This window comes from Vanellus vanellus (assembly GCF_965231255.1).
Source record: "Vanellus vanellus genome assembly, chromosome: 7".
Lineage (NCBI taxonomy): Eukaryota > Metazoa > Chordata > Aves > Charadriiformes > Charadriidae > Vanellus > Vanellus vanellus.
The window spans coordinates 6624463-6642240 of record NC_138912.1 but is presented as its reverse complement, the minus strand read 5'-3'; the positions used below and the strand labels follow the sequence as shown (position 1 = coordinate 6642240).

At 42.4% G+C, this 17778-nt stretch overlaps 1 protein-coding gene across 2 annotated transcripts in view; it reads left to right on the top strand.

The window, feature by feature from the left end:
* Nucleotides 1–1675: 1675 nt before the first annotated feature.
* Nucleotides 1676–17778, top strand: part of PLPP4 (phospholipid phosphatase 4) — a gene marked incomplete at its 5' end in the record, with an annotated part of 65902 nt that continues 49799 nt past the window's right edge. For both annotated transcript variants that reach the window (XM_082486504.1, XM_082486503.1), the window contains one exon: nt 1676–1731. In XM_082486504.1, coding sequence (XP_082342630.1) covers nt 1676–1731 — 56 coding nt within the window. The remainder of the gene's footprint in view (nt 1732–17778) is intronic.

Genomic DNA, 17778 nt, shown 5'->3' with positions numbered 1-17778 from the left:
CTGTTAGGGTGGAAGCTTATACCTCTGTTCTTCCACAAACATGGTCAACAAGAGTTTTACTACATAGTAGTTAATTCAGAGTTCAAAGCTTCCATCTGAGGCATAATGGATATACTAAGCAGATAGGTTTAATAAAGCCTCTCTGGCTTTAATTCTCTAGCAATAATCATGTAGTAAAGTGAATTGGATCCCTGCAATACTGATGGTTGCTTTGTAACTATGTGCAGTATTAATAGCTATGAACACTTTCCTGAAGGACATGCCTTCAAAGACCACAAGAAAGCAGATAATTAAATACATTTACAGATGAATTATTTTGCTGCATTTCATGGTTTAAGGCTGAACTTCTCTTACAATGAAGATGTTCAGGATTCAATCCCTCCACGCAGAAAGGAAGTTAAACGAACCCTGTGCAAAACTAGGCTAAGGCAATACAAGGATTAGGGTGGCTCAGAGCTTGCCATTGGGAGGAATGGAGGATGGATTGGAGGAATCACAGGAGTGATTCGAGTGAACCGAGGCCACGGTTATTTTTCTGCCTTTCTCCCATCCCAGCAATCTGCAGTCCCACATAACTACCTCCTCTGCCTGTTTGCTGAGCTGGACCCAGCTCTGTGAACGAACTGACACTGAACTAAACACACATTTAGGCTGTAATACCACATACGGGGCAGAATCTGACCAAGTGAACAAAAGTGACATGGTGGGTTAATTGCACTAACAAAAAGAAGTGGGGTTTAAAATGACGTGAATGTCTAAACGGGTGGAAAGCCTGTTATGTACCCACTGCAGAAAGTATTCAAACGCTGTTAGTCCTTTATGCAAAGATTATGTAAACGTGCCGAATGTCAGCATGGGTGGTCTGGGCTGTAATTGCCCGTTGCACAAACTAGCAGCAGTTCAAGTCTATACGAACAGCCGCTATTACCTGTGCTTAGCGGTGCTACAGCCCCCCCCCCCCCCCGATTTGCTTTTGCTCCATCTTTTTCGGGAGCGCAGAGAGTTTTATTACGAACCAGCAGAGGACCACAGAAACGCCAGCCCGGCTCCTCACCCGAGCTCTGCCCTCCCCGGGAGCCCTGAAATGCAGCGTGTCGCAGGCCGTGCCGTGGGGCAGCTCCCGCCAGCCCCGCGCACCGACGGGTTCATCCCTTTCCGGCTGAGGATGGGTGGAGTGCTGCGTTAAATGAGACCGGAGAAGAGCTCTCTAAGGCTCCAAAGGGGCGCCGGGGACCCCTCCCCAGCGTTAGCGGCGGGACCCGGGGCGGGCGGTGCGGCAGCGGCTGGGCAGCGCGGCGGGGGCGGGGAGAGGGGAGGGGAAATCCCCCGGATCCCCCTCAGCCCCCGCGGGGGGAGACACAGCGTTAGTCACCGGGACCCTCCCCCCGGTGTCGGCGCTCGGCACCGGTCGTGTCAGCCTGCAAGCAGCGCCGCTCCCCGCCGACGGGACGCGGCGGCTCCGTGAGGGGCGGGCTAACCCGCTGAGGCTGAGGGAGGGATGGAGGGGCCTGGGCTGAACGTCGCGGGGCTCTGCGCGGCGGCCGCCCTCCCTCGGGACGGCGGGGCGGGCTGCCGGCGGGCGGCGTGAGGCGGCCGAGCCGCCCCGGGTGCCTCCGCCCCGCGCGGGGAATGAGAGGCGGCGCCGCGGGGCTGCCGGAGCCCGCCGGGACCCACCATGCGGGAGCTGGCGATCGAGATCGGCATACGGGTCCTGCTCTTCGGGGTCTTCGTGTGAGTACCCACCGGACAGCGGGAGACGGGGGCGGCTCCTGCCGGTACGGCACCAGCCGGTACCTCCGAGACTGCCTCAACTTTCCTCCGGCGCCCGGGTCCTTCCTCACGCCCCCGAGCGCGGGGTGGTGTGAGGTGGTGGTGGGGGGGGGTTGGCCGCCCCTGGGCGCGGGCTGGCGGCCGTTGGGCGCGGGCTGGCGGCCGTTAACCGCCCCGCAGCCCCTGACGGAGGGGCAGCCGCCCGCCGGCGGGCTGTGGCGGCGAGGCTGGGGACCTCCCCCGGGCCACCTCCGGCCCTCTCGGGAGCCCTGAGCGAGGGGGACTCGCCGCCGTTCCCCCGTCCGGGGTGCGGAGGGCGGATTTTTTTTTTTTTTTTTCCCCTGCCCCGGGGTGAATCGTTGCGGGAGCCGCGGGGAGCCCTCTCCGCCCCGGGGATTTTGCCGAAGACCTGCGGGCAATTTTTGTCGGAGAAACGCCTGTTTGTGAGAAAAGTGTGCAAAACCCAACAAAACAAACGAAAATAATAAAAAAAAAAACCAAACCACCCCAAACCCCAACCTGCTTCTGTTTGCGTTTGGGCAATTATAGTTATTTTGCTGTAAGGTCTCAAACGCGCCCCGGGGGCTGGCTGGCAGCGGCGGGAGGGAGCCCGCAGAGCGAGCGGCGGGGCGGGCGGGCGGCCGGAGCGGGACCGCCACGGCGCCGGTGCCCGGGGCTGGGGAAGGACCTCGGGCTGGACGGTGAGGTGTCGTGTATCGTAGCGGGGTTTGAGATGCGTATCCGCACGCTGGCGGGTAGGAAGGAGAGTCGTGGAAATCTGGTCGCTGAAAGCCGCGCGTCTTGCCGCTGCAGGATCGCTCTTTCTTTTCGCCGCCTTTAAGAGAGAGCAGCGCGGGTGTTATTTTGGGCTGTAGACTTCAGGCAGACTTCCCCCCTTCTTCTCAGGGCTGTACCTGTTTCTTCTTTCTGGCAGTTTGTGTTCTCCGTGCGTTTGAACAATGAAAAGTTATGCTCTTCATATAAGTTTGCACTTCAGCTGCTTAATGTTTAAAGATGAGTAGGCTCAATCTTTGTGATCTATGAACTGTCACAGAAACTGGATCAGATTCTGCTACTGCTTTCTTGTTCGTCTACCTAACGATGGTTCCTGATGGCCACAGGTGCAGGCAGAAAGAGTATAGTGCATCTGTTGAGCTGGGATGATGACTTACCAGCTGGTGATACTGGAATACTTTGATGTGATTCCTTTCTGAACCTCTCATGGTTAATGAATAACTTGCCCAATTTACTGGTATTTGAGTTTTTTCTCGGTGCTCATTTCTCTTGAAGATTGATGCAAATCTTTTGATTTGCAACATGCTTGGTAAGTGCCATCCTCTTCCTTTTCCGGATAAACTTTGATATCTTCAAAAACCTGTAAGGTACCTTTGGTACTTTTCAGTTCAGTTGCATCTTACTTTGAAAGCAGACCTGTTCCTTTCAACAGAACTCTTTTCTGGAATATATGGAATTACAGGATGAGCGAAGACCTCAGCAACTGGTGCTACATCAGAACCTTTCCCTTCGTTACGATTGTGTGTGTAATTCATCTCTTAGACGATCCAGTAAGAGATCACTTCATATAGCTTATTACCATGATGTGTAAATCGTGCCCCATTGTAAGTAGTAACCTCTAGGTTATGCTTGTCTTGTGTCCTCATTTCCTCTCCAAAACATTCTGTGACTCTCACTATTTTTTTATGCCGTGGTTCAAAAATCAACTGAGGGGTAGCTAAAGGAAATGCTTTTGGTAGACCCCCATAATGCCAAATGGCAAATGGCTACACAAGCACTTTTCACATTTTCACATAGCTCAACCTTCTTCTTTTTTGCAAGTGTGGGGAATAATTCTGACATTGTAAGAGGCCATTTGAAGCAGTCATTGACGTCTACAGGTACCTAACATGTAGTATTCTAAATTCACATCCAGGTTGGTGCTTAGTTTTATGAAGAACTGTGCTTTGTTTGTAATGGCTGCAAAAATATAATCTCCAGCTAGACCAGAAAAATAGCTTTAACATTCAGATAATCTTACCACCAATGTGGTCTTTTGCTATTGAAACAATATTCAGTATTCCTCTGCTTTTCCAAAGAGGCAGTTATTTGTATTTTTAGAACTTTTGTGTTATAAAGCTTTAAATACTGTGTTTTCTGTGGCTTTTTAGACAGCCAGGGCAAGGATTTCTATGGAGTGTTAAGTTCATTGAAATATCTCTTCAAGTATGAACAATTACTAGTGAATTTGGACACCCTGGGACTGAAATCAAGGCAGCAGCAATGTAAGCTCTTTTGCAGAAGCTATTTCTAGGAATGAAAGGGCTGTATGGTTCCCACCTCCCTTTGAAAGGAATGCCATTAACATTGATGAGTTGAGGCTAGGTCTGAGATCATCTCTGCTGTGAATGACAGCTGTGACAAAGAGATTGTCCACCAGGAACTGGTCTGGAGAGAGTTAGCTCATTCTGAAAAGGTGTTGGTGACTTTGGGTCACTACCAACCTTTGTAGTGTTAAAAATCTGACCGTGAAGATAATGGTTGCTTAGCTATTTGCCAGTCATGAGCCATCTGTGCCTCCCAGATGTCTTTCAGTTTCAACCTACTGATTAATATAACCGAGAGTAATATACTGGCATATTTTGTACCATACAATGCAAAAGAAAAAGGTGCATATTCCATGTTGTAGTTTTGCTTGGTGATAAATGTCATTTCATAAAAATGGAGGTGTGAAAACTTACGTTGACGATTGCTGAAATTGAATGTGTTGCCAAGTTGAATGTATTCTACAGTAACAACAGCCATATTTTCTATACTTAAAAGACTGGAAACATTTATTCCCCCAGTTGCCATAATTATCAAATTTAGTCATTCCACCAAAGCAAAAACCTATACTTGTTATTTAAGTTGTCTTCTGTAATGCAACTGTACACTAGTCTAAGTAATACACATTTTTGATGGTTGTGTATTGGTTTGGATGAATTCAATAGACAATCAGTGAGGATAATGATAACAAGTGACTGAGTTCTAGATGTGTTCTCAGCAATTGTTGAGTGTTCACTTAGCAATTAATGACAAGTTTAGGTATTGAAATTAAGCCTGTGTGTAAAGATCTGTGCTGAAGGGCATTTTAGCCCTTCAGGATTTACTGTTATCGAAGGAAGGATTAGTTAAGAGAGATTTATTAGAACTACAGCTGCCTGAAATGCAGAAGCAGGAGTTAAGGAAAAAAAACAACCAACCAAACAAAAAGCCCAAACGCAACTGTTGCAGTCAAAAATGTGCTTACATACTTTACGGGAAAGGTAAATAGATGTTCTTTGAGTACCTTCAGCAAAATAGCCCTCAAGCCACAAGTTACAAACTGTAGGGAGCACAGTGATATTTCTGTTCTGCCCTACAGTTTTTCCCTGTTCCTTAATATTAAGAAATTAATTTTTAGTTTTCAGAATACTTAGACTTACACCTTTTGACTGAACTGACGCTAATGAGCATAGATGGTTTGCTACTCGCTAGGCAAAGAAACCTCTCTCTATAATTTGACCATTACATTGTTATACAGTTTCAAATATTTTTCAATTAAACCTTGACTTTAATAAATTCTCATTTAATAATTTTGTTTGCTTAGGTTTTCTTTATTAAGAAATATCTGTGAGTATGGAACTGGATTTTTTTTTTTTAAAGTAAAATTTTTGCTGTAAGGTCTCAGAAGTAGAAATGGTCTATTGTCTAATATAACTGTGAGCATGTACTTTGTTTATAGAAAAAATAAAACTCTAATTTGAAGAATGACTAAATTAGGGTCTTGCATCTCTGTTTTCTTCATTTTGTACTTATTTCTATGACCTGGAGCATCTTAAGATGCCCGATTAATGCTAAAACATGGTAAATGTGGCCAGCCTTTCATCTACTCTATGTGGACAGTAGCATTCGTCACTGAATGCTTGATGAAAGCAAATTGTTTTGACCGACTTGGTTTTATTCAGTTAAGGCAATTATAAAAAGATTTGTGAGCAAGTTTGATATTTTAAACAAAGTTTTTCATCTATCCTAAAAAGAATTTGTTGAGTGGTAGCTCAGAGTGAGCCTGTAATTGCCAGTAGGGATGTCTTATTTTCTTACATTAAACAGAACAATGTGTATTTTGCTATTTCCTACAAGGAAAACTTTTTCATCGGTGTCAGAAGCTTTAGACAACCACATCATTGTCTTAGTAGGAAGATAGAAGACTTTGCATGTGCTATATATTTAGGCCAATGAGTTGTCAACAGCATATCACTGACATTTCTAAAGCTGTCTAATTGATTAAAAAGACAGTCTTTCAAGGATTGCTTCATCAAACCTCAAGCTCTTCAGTGAGTGTGATTTGATTAAAAGATAAATGTCATTCAGAGTAATTGGGTATCTTCCCTACAGCACAGCCTCATTAGCAGCATCCCTTGGGAATAAATGTTTATCTGCAGGCTAACATATATATATATTATACACATGTGAGTGTACAATATTGACTAACGTTGACATCATTTGTGTGTGTGTGTGCACCATGGTTTAAGTAAATAAAAGCTGACTCTGTGTCTGTTGGGTTTCTTAAAACTTTACAATATTAAGATTTTAATCAAGTTATGAATGTGCATGAAATGAGTTAGCATGGAAAGCTCTTTCAGGTAGCTTTCTCTGTCATGGGTGGTGATCATCTGGATATGAGACCCCGCCTGGAGTACTGTGTCCAGCTCTGGAGCCCCCAACATAGGAAAGACATGGACCTGTTGAAGTGGGTTCAGAGAAGGCCACAAAGATGGCAGGAGGGCTGGAGCACCTCTCCTATGAGTACAGTCTGAGAGGGTTGAGCTGTTCAGCCTTGAGACGAGAAGGCTCCAGGGAGACCTTATAGCCCTTTCCAGTACCTTAGGGGGCCTACAGGAGAGCTGGAGAAGGACTTTTTACAAGGGCATGTAGTGATAGGATGAGGGGGAATGGCTTCAAACTGGAAGAGGGCAGGTTTAGATTAGATATTAGGAAGAAATTTTTCACTCTGAGGGTGGTGAGCCCCTGGCGCAGGGTGCCCCGAGAAGCTGTGGCTGCCCCATCCCTGGAGGTGTTCAAGGCCAGGTTGGACGGGGCTGGGAGCAACCTGGGCTGGTGGGAGGTGTCCCTGCCCATGGCAGGGGGGTTGCAAGTAGGTGATCTTTAAGGTTCCTTCCAACCTAAGCCATTCTATATTCTGCATATGTTGCCTTCATAAATGATACTATATACTGTGTTATTAACATAGACAGAAAATCAGTTAGCTGAGGAAATTCCACAATGCTGCAGTTTCGCTTTACTCTTCTCACAGTTTGCGCTTGCCTTTGCTCTGTCATATCTACTGTAATTTTGGAGGATAGACTGAGCTGAGAGTCATGAGCAGAGATCTTCAGGTAATGTAAGCAAAATGGTATTGAGAAGAAATCACCAGTCTGAGGCATTAAGATTTATTTCCTCATGCTGACACAAACACTGCCAAATTACACAAATCAGTTGGACTGAGATTTCAAAGCACCTTTTAAGCCTAGGCTCTCTAGCAGAATGTTTCAAAGTGAAGTAGGTAATTGGCCACATGAGCTTCTTAGTCTTTTTGACATTCTCGATTTGAGCATCCCATAATTCTGACTTTTTGGGACCTGATTTTGGCTTCTGATCTTAAGTCTTGGACTTCATTTCTCTGTACCCTAATTTATTATCAAGAAAGCGAGAATAATACTTCTTCTCACCCTGTGTTCATTTAATTGATAAATTCTTTGTCGTGAGGTGTGTGGACAGTAGCCAAACCCACTGAACACTGAATATGCTTGGAGCTTTTTCAGCGTTAGTTTCACAAGTAGTAATGGTAGTAGGAAGGGAGGACATCAACCTGTTTGTTTACTAACCTGTTTAAAAATAGGTACTGTATTGTAAACAGTAATTTAGATGATACTACAATGAGGGAAAGATTTAGTTTCGTGGTCCAGGTCGAAGTCTAGGTCACTGAGTAGGGTTAATGAATAGTTAAGGGAAAGACCTGCTGTAAAAAAGACCTTAGCCTCTGTGGGGCTTTGGATCTGAGAGTATATATCAAAGGTTGCATATTGAGCTGCAGTGGCAAGCAACAGACTTGTTCCAGTGCTCAGCAGTCTGTTATACCTTTGAAGCGATGAAGAATGCCGTGGAGCTTCTGTCACTTGCTGAATGCAGCTGATATATCACAAAGTAACCCGAATTTTAACTTTGCTCAGCTCTGCGTCCTTGAGAGGTTACTGTAAAAACAGAAGGCCATAAATACCTATTATACCTAGCGCAATATGAAGCACACAACAAAATGACTGCGTGCCTGTCCTGATATCTATGAAATATCACCAAACTGACAGAGACACTCGGTACTCGGCGTTCCACTGAGCTGAAGCTTCTGTTTCCATTGTTTTCTTATTTTATTTATTGAAACTAGGGTCAGATCTTACTGACTTTGATAACAGCTATTCAGGAGTGAGTGTACCTGTCTTTTTGTGCAGGCTTTGGTCTGTGCAAGAGATGGACTGTTTTGCAGACTGTTGTATCAATACTGTTAGATTGTGGAACTAAGCTTACTGCATTTGTCTTCCCTGAGTCCCGGGGGGGGAAGTAAAAGGGCATTTAATGGCAGGGATTCTAATTGTGCTGTTAATAGGATGGTATTTACAGTTTACGTCCATGGCTAAACACGCAGCTGAATACATGCTAAAAAAAAGGATGTTATTGTAAATGCCAAAGCATCTGCTCCAGATTTTTGAGGAGTAAATGGTGACTTTGTGTCTCTTCATGTTGAATCCTATTTACTCACTGACTTTGGCACTTTGTATTTATTTGCTCCCAGCCCTGATTTGGGACATTTTATACTGAGAATGTTGCTAAGACTGACAGGTTTTCTGTAAGGAAAATTTTTCTTTAAAAAAATTGATTTTTATTCTTTGATCTAAACACAGTCAAGCTGTGGCACAACTGTGTTTCTTATGGCAAAGACTTCAATAAAAAGTGCAGTCTTATTGCTGAGAATGCACTCATACCTGGCACAGTAAATGAAGATCTTCATAGTCTCCCAACCCGTTGGTGACTTTGAAAAGCCAGTACTTGGAAATAGTTGGCAGAATTACTGACGCTGAAAGTGGATTAAGGATTACATTTAATGTATCTTGTGACTTTTTTCTGTAGTAAGCACTGTATTGACACAGAACAGGAGGTGCTCGAGTGCTGCGTCTCTGTTGGCAAGGATTAGTGGACAAAGAGAGAAAGCTAGAGACGATATGTGTCCCTAGTTAAAGTATTGGTTGTGATCCACTAATGAACATCAGGGACCGATGAATGATTGAGGAAAGCTTCATTGGTTTCTGAGTCAGAATAACTGCTTTACAGATGATCCAATTAGACTGTCTTCATGGAAGAGACAAAGTTGTCATCAGATGCAGCACTTGGATTAAGCTTTTCAGAACTACCTGGGTTTTAAGGTACTTTCTATTCATGTTTTTCCCTTGCCTTGTAAATGGTAAATTTGTGACCATTGGATCACAAGTCATTGCTATGCAAGAAACTCTGTGACTGATGTATACGATTCTGCAGAAAACTAGATTAGGAATGTTTCTTTGTTTAAATCAGATTGCTACAGTCACCGTGCATCGTATTTGTTTATTTCTCTGCATTACAAAACACTTTTAGCTTTCACGATCCAAATGGCTAAATATTTTCCTTGTTAAAATACCACTGAATTTTAATTAAAATGGCATATAGATAAAATGCAATAAGTGGGAATATTTTTACTCTAGGCTAGAGTAGCAGGGTTTACAACTAGTGTTTTCATAGTAAGTGGCTGCTTAAGATTACTTATGCAGGTGAATTTCAAAGAATTAGGGAGGAGTGAGAAGGATGGTAAGAGAAACCTTTTCTGAGAAAAGATAGGAATAATTGAGCTGTTTAATCTAGAAATCTGAGGAGACATGGCAGTAATCTTCACATGTAAGCAGCTGCTGTAAAGATGTCTGAGGAAGGCAAACTGCTCTTCATATCCTTCGGGAATTGTACAGGAAGGAAAGATTTTAAACTTGTCGCAAGGGAAACTTAGGCTGAGTGTGGGGCAATACAACCTAATTGTAAGGACTTTTGGGTACTGTCATAGATTGCTTGAGGCACTGGTGGAATCTTCACCACTGGAAATTTTAAAAAGCAAGTTACACTAAAGTATCTTGGGAGTATTTTACATAAAGTTTTGCTTTGGTGAGAGGAGACAGAGTAGGTGGCATTGTAAGATGGCACGAATCAACTTAGTAGAGTGAGGTTTATACTACCTGAGAGTGTCCCAGTGCGTGTGGAAAAGTTGAAAGGCATTAAAGCAAAATTTCCTGTAAGAGATTTTTGGCACATGTTGATGGGCAGAAAAGGAAATGTCGTTACCAGTTTGAAGTTACTTGGAGAATATTTTAGCAATGACTGAGCAGAAGCCGATGATCCCTTCTGGCTGGAGGGCAGTGCCGTGCCAGGCATCATATTCCACATATTCTACATTGATGAGATTGTGGGGAAAATGAAATCCTAGATTCCGTGAAATATTTCACTCTGCAAACTTGCAGTTCAACATTTTGCTCTATTTTAAGTGAAAAGTTTTACTACCACTTTATAATGGAGGTGTAAATGTCAGCTGAGAAAAATTTCAACTTTGAAGGATTTGTGGCAGCCTGCCAAGTGTTGTGAAGCCTTGCAAATTGAAAACAACAGAGGAGAGTATCATTTGATATAAACTGTTATATTTTCATTAGCTGCCAATTTTCACTAATGGGAGAACAGATCTAATAGCCTGACTGTACTCTCATAGCCTGCAGAGAGGCCATTAATAATTTCATCCATCTAGTGTCCATGGTGCTTTACAGGAGTGTAACTATTACCATTGGACTTCAGTGAGTGCTACAGAATGCTAAAAGTGATGTTCCTATTCCCCATTACTATATCTTTATATAATTTTTTTTTTTTTTAGTCATTATTAATGCTCTGGAACATGTAGTTATTCACACAAGTGTTTTTGGATTGAGAGTTTTTAATATAGTTGGATTTAATTGTGAATATCATTAGGGAGGTCTCTTTTTTCTTTTTTTTTTTTTTCCCAGAGAATAATGAAGTCATTTCATACAGCAACTGTGAAGGAAAAACTGGAACAAAATAACTTGTAAATTTGTATTGCATTTAGTGAATAATTTGGCCAAAAAAGAGTCTCTTTATTAATACTGAAGTGTTGTGTTTTAAAAAGTAAATTTTAAAATAAAGTTTTTATTAAAAGGAGTTTAATGGATGCCCCCCCAAAATATTTAATTTCAGTTTGGGTAAAAATGATACGTTCTGCTTAACCAAAAATTAATGTTTTGATTTCACATAAAGAAACTCTTGATTGAGCCTTCTAGATGGGTCCATAGTATTTATCCCCTCTCTCACTTCCTTACCAGCTCCTGAGTTTTTGGTCTGAAAAAACCATCTGAGAATGTGTTTTGGCACTTAGCTCTAGTTGTGGACAATTTGTTTGATACTACTTAATCCTGACTTTTATTCAGCTTGTACCCCTCAGGTACAGCATTATGTGGGGACACACTGCCATACAGGTCCTCTTTCAAGGTCGTGTCTCTGTCGATCCATCCTGTGTTTAAAGGGCACAGTGGTGCAGAGCGAATGGGATACAAATCATAAACATTCATATCACAAACATATTCTAGACTAAAAATAACTTGGCAGTAGATTATCAAGTCATGTTTATATTAAAATTCAGGTTCTGGCAAAAAGCTGGGTGAGTGAGAAAGAAACTTTCTTGTGTTAAAGTGGTGGTAGGTTTCTGATATGGGGCTTTTGAAGAGATTGGGGGGGGGAGTGGCTGAACGAAGCTGATATCCTGCAGCATGGAGGGACGTATTAGTATGTTTCAGAGATTGCTCCTGAAAAAGCTGCCAGGGCCAAGCTGCCGCTTCCAACTGACTAAACCTTGTCCAAGCAAGATCTTACAGAGCTATTGCAGGAGGGACAGGAGAAGCACTGAAGTAACAGTGAGCTACAAAGGGAATTTTGGAGGATTGATGGAGGAATAAAAATAACTGCGAAGGAAAGCTTTGGTCACTGAGAGAACTCAGCATCTTCGTGAGTTTAACCCCGACTTTCATTTCAGGTCCAAACCTATAGCAGTAGGAGTGTGGCACGCAGGTGTAAAACCAGAAGAAGCTTCATCAGACTACTCGGCACTATCAAACTGCTATGAAGCTGGGATAGTTGTGGAAGCAGCTGTTGAGAGTTGTTTGGCTGAAACCAGTTCAAGATGTAACAAAACCAAGCATTAAAAAACATCAAAGGCAAAATTTTGACTGTCTGTAGTGTGTTTTGGTTCCTTATTTAGATACATGCTCAAGTGATTTAGGCCTGTAATATGAATTCCGTTTTCACTTTAGAATAATGTACAATTGCCAGTTTTGAAACTTCTAAAGGCTCCATCAGTGTTCATATACTGATGATTTCCTTTCTTCTCCCTTCTCCCCAAACACACGCACACCGAAATGGCTTTTGTGAAATATCTTACCTCGTAGGGTATATTTACCAAAAATAGAGCATAAAGGCAACAATTAATACCACAAATCATGCTTTTTATTAACTTAAATGAGAGATAATGCAATGAAAGCAGTAGCCAATAGTTTTTACTTTGTTGGTATCTGTTTGTAAGCCTCCCACTGTTGATTCCCTCTGTTCTAGTAGTGCAGCTGTACTGGATCGCCTGATGTGGTGTGCGTTGACATACTAAGCAGCAGCTCTGCCCTGCTTGCCTTGCGCTTGAAGTGCTGCTGGGCCACTGCTCCGTGGGAGAACCGGATCACGAGAACCAGACGGCTTTTTCACTTCAGGAGCAGCTAAAGGCCGAAACAAATACGGTTTTGTTTCAGAACAATTTGTTTTATATTCTGCTGAGCAGAAAGCAAAAGATGCAAAGATTGCTTTCAGTAGTAGGTCAAAGAAAGTTTTAAAAATATAAACTAAGCCAAAATATGTCAAGTTGACTGATTTTGCAGTGTAGCCACTCTTGTCTCCTTCTCTTCTGTTCAAAGCTGCAATGCAGTATGGCCAACTGTTCCCTCCCTCTTCCTTTCACTTTGCACATTTCCAAATATTCCGCTTCTGTAAGGAAGAAATGATGGTGAAAAGGTTGTATCTAAGCTAGTTAAGTAGTTTAATGCCTGGATACCCATTTTTATTCCCACTGAATGGGAGTTTTCTAGATTCAGTCACTTCATACTGGCAGTAATGATACTCAGCAATATTTAGTGCTGCTTGCATTGAGTGCTCAGCCTGTGAGCAAGGAGAATGTATGTGAAGATTGGAAGGTCTTGGATTCTTTCAGGCGCATGAGAAAAACTGGCTGGCTGTGTTAATTGCTTGTTCTTGTGCTGTTCATGCATGCTCATATTATCCTTTCCCTTTCCTTTCCTTTCCAACCTAAACCATTCTGTGATTCTGTGATTCCTCTTAGGTTTGGTATGACTGGAGTAACATCACAGGAGGGAAATCATTTACTCAGAGTTCAAATGCCAGGGATTGAGAAAGCAGTAGAGGTATAATTTAAGTATTAAGGAAGTTAACATTAGATTCTCAAACTCCAGGCTATTCTCTTTTTTTCAGCATTGTGAAAAGATTGCTGGTTCACTATTTCATATTAGGTATTCCAACAACATTTAGATATCATTTATGTATTATTTCATGAGTTGCAGGATTCCTGTTGTGAATCTATATTGTTGTTAGTTCAAGATCTGACCTTTTAAATGAGCCCAGACTCCCCAGCTGTTGCCTCCTTGCTGATTCATTTAATTCATATTGTTTCTTGAATTTGGACCAAGCAAGGAACAGAAAATTTGAGCAGAGGGGTTGGGTCTGTTTTTTAACCTGTTTCTGTCTGTCTATTCAGTGTGGGTACATGTGGCTCAAGTCACGTGCTGTAGCAGACTTGAGCCTAATGTCAGGCATAGGTGATTAAGCCTTTAGAAATACAGCTCCAGATGCTATATCAGAGAAGGGTCCAGTGGCTCAATAATCATTCGGAGACACTGACTGACGCAGACTCCCTCATCTAGTTAGACATGTTCTGGTTGGAGAACTTGCTCCACATTGTGGTTGGCTTTGTTGGCCCAGAAATCGTACAGCTCACCCTGGCTGGGGTGCAATGCTGGCTGTGAGGAGGAGAGTAAAGAGGGGGTCATTCGTCTTTGGAAGAAGTCACACCTAGAGAGATATCTGTTAAATCAGTGGATATATGAGGCAAATCTAGGAAACCTGCTAGTGAGACTGAACAAAAATACTGGAAATTCTCCTATTCCAGCACATCTGGGAAATATGACAGCTATGGTAATATGTATATTTTTAAAACTGCATCAGAATTTATTTTCAATCCCTTAACCAAAATGATTTCTTGTATATCTGAAGGGCTAATGTGGGCATATGTGCTAATTAAATGTATCACTGCATTTGCTAGCTAATTTAAAATATTCAGAAATCTTTTACATCAAGTGATACTGACTCATCTGAAGCCAAACCTACCCTTGAGAACCAGCTCTCTACTTGCCAGTGACATTAACTAAAACCCCCAAATATATTGCCCCTGCCCTTTGTCCTTATCAGTCCCAGGATTTAATTCCATGGACTTTTGACTCCTCCCTACATAAATGCGCACCCACAGAATTAAAAGTAGGGAAAGCTGTATACATTCAGATCAGAATATCAAATGTTATCAGGAAGTGGAATGAAGACTTTGTTTCTAGCTTCTGAAAATACAGAAGTTTAAAAAATGCTATCAACTTGCACTATTCCCAGAGCTGTATTGGGGACTGAATAGGGACTGAAAGAAAGAAGCCTCTTGCAACATTTTTCTTATCATTTACTTTGTGCCAGTACTCCTCTCAGTCTTCGTAAATACTTGCCTACAAACAGAAGGTTACTGCAAATGAAGAGAGGCAGCAGATCTTCCGATCTCTGTAGTTATAAAAACAGCTTCTGAATTATCTTTGCAGAGTGTTCCTGGTGATTGTTAACTACCCTGTGTCCTGCAGGACACTCAAACCTGATGAAGGTTCATTTTAGGATTATAGATTGTTAATGAGAAGTGATAGGTGTATACACTGCATGGTATTGTATTGGGAAAGAATAGTTTTTAGCTGTTAAAAAAGTAGAGATAATTTATTGACACAGCTGCTTCTGTATCACTTAGCGTGAATGTGAATTACTTAATTAATTGGTTTTAGTGCAGTTACAAGATGTTGGTTATAATAACACATTTCTATCAAAGCCCACGAAGAACCAACAAAACATGAATTTGTGTTCACATGTACATGCTTCTTATGCAATCGATATCTACTGCAATATAAATTCTAATATATATTAGAATTTAACTCTTTACTTTTGACTTCCATTGAGGGGTTGAAGCTGTTTCTTGCCTGCTTGAACGCTTGTCAGCAGTGCATACTTGGTGTATGCAAATACCCAGTCCAGTTAATGATCAGACTACACCATTAGGAGTCTTGCTCTGATACTGATATTGACGCTTCTTGCTGGAATGAATTGCCCTACCTTGTATGGTAAAACAGTGGCAGAAAACATCAAATCTCTTCATACCCAGTGTTGTTTGTTATTGCAGTTATATTTTTAATTCATGTCAGCTTCTTTCTTGGTGAGATTGCAGTTCATGAGGAATAATTGAGCTTTGGTCATATTTTTTTGTACCCCAGTACATAATTCCCTTCTTGATGTCTGAGGAACTGTGGATTTCCCAAATTACTATAGAAATTAAATGGCTCAGCTCTCTTTCCTTTTGCTAAACTCTGAGCTAACACAAAGCTATCTCATCACGATAATATGCACAGACAGCAGCATTTCAGAAACTAAACTCCCCCAACATTCATGTGGTGAGTAGAATGATGGTGATAAAGCACAGGCATTGTTTCTTATCTCACCTCATCACTATCCTGTCTGCTTCAGTTTTGTTAATTTTGCATTCCAGCCACAGACCATTTCCAGCTTTTCCTGTTTGGTCAGTCTTTGAAGGAGTTCCGAGAATAACCACTAAAAAGTTATATTTTTTTCCTTGATATTACCTATAGGGAATAAACAAGACTAGATTGTCTCATGGCATGAGGATAAGTTATTCTCTCCAGGTATATCAAATAACATGGCATGAGTTCTTTTCCCCTTATTAATATGTTTCAGAATGGATAAGTTGAAGTCTTGGATTCAAATGTAAGCAAAGGCGATGCGAATAAGCAGCGTTCAATGCGACGTACCCAGCCCGAGTAAACACCGGGCTCTTTCTGTTTAGCCTAGGTCACTTGATGGAAACCCCTAAAGCAAGTTCGTTCTTTCAGAATACATTTTTCTTATCTCCAAAACTGTTGTGCCCTGGGATGGGTTCTCCGTTATGGCTCTTCGTTCAACATGTTGGGGCTGTGAATCTGTTGTGTGAGAATCTCCTTCAGTTATGTGTTGTGTACGTACCCTGTAATTAGGCCAACCTATACAGAGCCATGTCAACTTCAGCCTCACTGGTGCTGCTCATGACTATGCAGTTTCAGCGTCAGGACAACTGATTGCACAATTTAACGTGGCAGGTACACTATAAAAGCTTTTACTGCTAGATTTGAGACCCGGTTTGGGGAACAAGCAAGGAAGTACCCATGTAAGTAAGTGCAGAATGGAGTTCCAATAGCACAGTTGCAGCCAAACTGTTTCTGCGGGAGAGGCAGGCGTGAGTTTGCTCGCACGGAGCTCTGTGGTCAGGGAATGGTGGTCAGAGCCAAACATTTTTCCACAAGCCCTCAGAAAGGATTTATAAGAGAGGTTCATGAACACCTGGTATTTCTTCCTTACTTGCTCCAATGAAGAATTGCATACAAAGCCATTTTAGGATCAGATCTGCTTATCAACAGATGAAACTTAGAAAATAGTGGGGTTAGTCATTAGGTATCTGGTATGAAAGACCAAGTATCACAATCACAAGTTCATGTCCATTCTCTTCTGGTGCTTTGTCATGCCCTATGTACTTCTCTGTTCTCTCCTTTCTTGCTTATTGCCACTTGTTACTTGGGCCAACCCTTGTCTGTGTCTATGAAAAAGAAAAATCCTTCAGAGACAAGGCAGAAGGGAAGAATCTCAGCCCTCCCAAAAAACCAACCCAACCCCCCTTTGTGCATCCTTTAGGTGATGCTCAAAACCAGGAAGCAATCTCTAACCCTCCAGTGTGCCATGAACGTTTCTCACGGAGCAGATACGGAGCAGTCCCCAGAATTACCAGGATGAAAGCCCCTATGTCTTCTGTGAGATTTCATATTATTACTCTCTGAAAACTGAGCTGTTGGCCAGCAGTGGTCCTTGTAATGCTAAGAGGTACTTCTAAGGTGAACGCTAGTCGTGATTTCACTACTGGTGGTTGTATCTTATGCTAACACAACACAACAATACAATCCTAATGTTGGGCCCATCTGTCCTATTCCTGACCTGTTCTCATTGCTAGATGAGGAACGTGCTTTCCTACCCTCGCATTTAAAGGTCTCCACCTTACCAACTTTGCCAATGCGGTGCTGCTCTTTCTCTTTGTTCTTAGTAACTTCCAGATGTCGTGTCTTCTTGATGTCGTGCTGCTGAATGCCAGGGAAGGGTGGCTGCTGTAAGTAGCGTTTGAAACAATAAGGTGAGGTGCTAAACAATACCCTGCTGTTAATTATGAGCAACGAAGACCGTGGTGGAAGCACAGGTGAAAGACTCTATGAGGATATTTATGCAATGTTTGATTCATTCACTACCAGTGAATCATTTCATAAAAAAACCATTATCAGTTCATATTATCATACAAGTACTGTGTGATAGCAACCAATGATAGGACAAGGGGTAATGGATTCAAGCTGGAACACAAGAGGTTCCACTTAAATTTGAGAAGAAACTTCTTCTCAGTGAGGGTGACAGAGCACTGGCACAGGC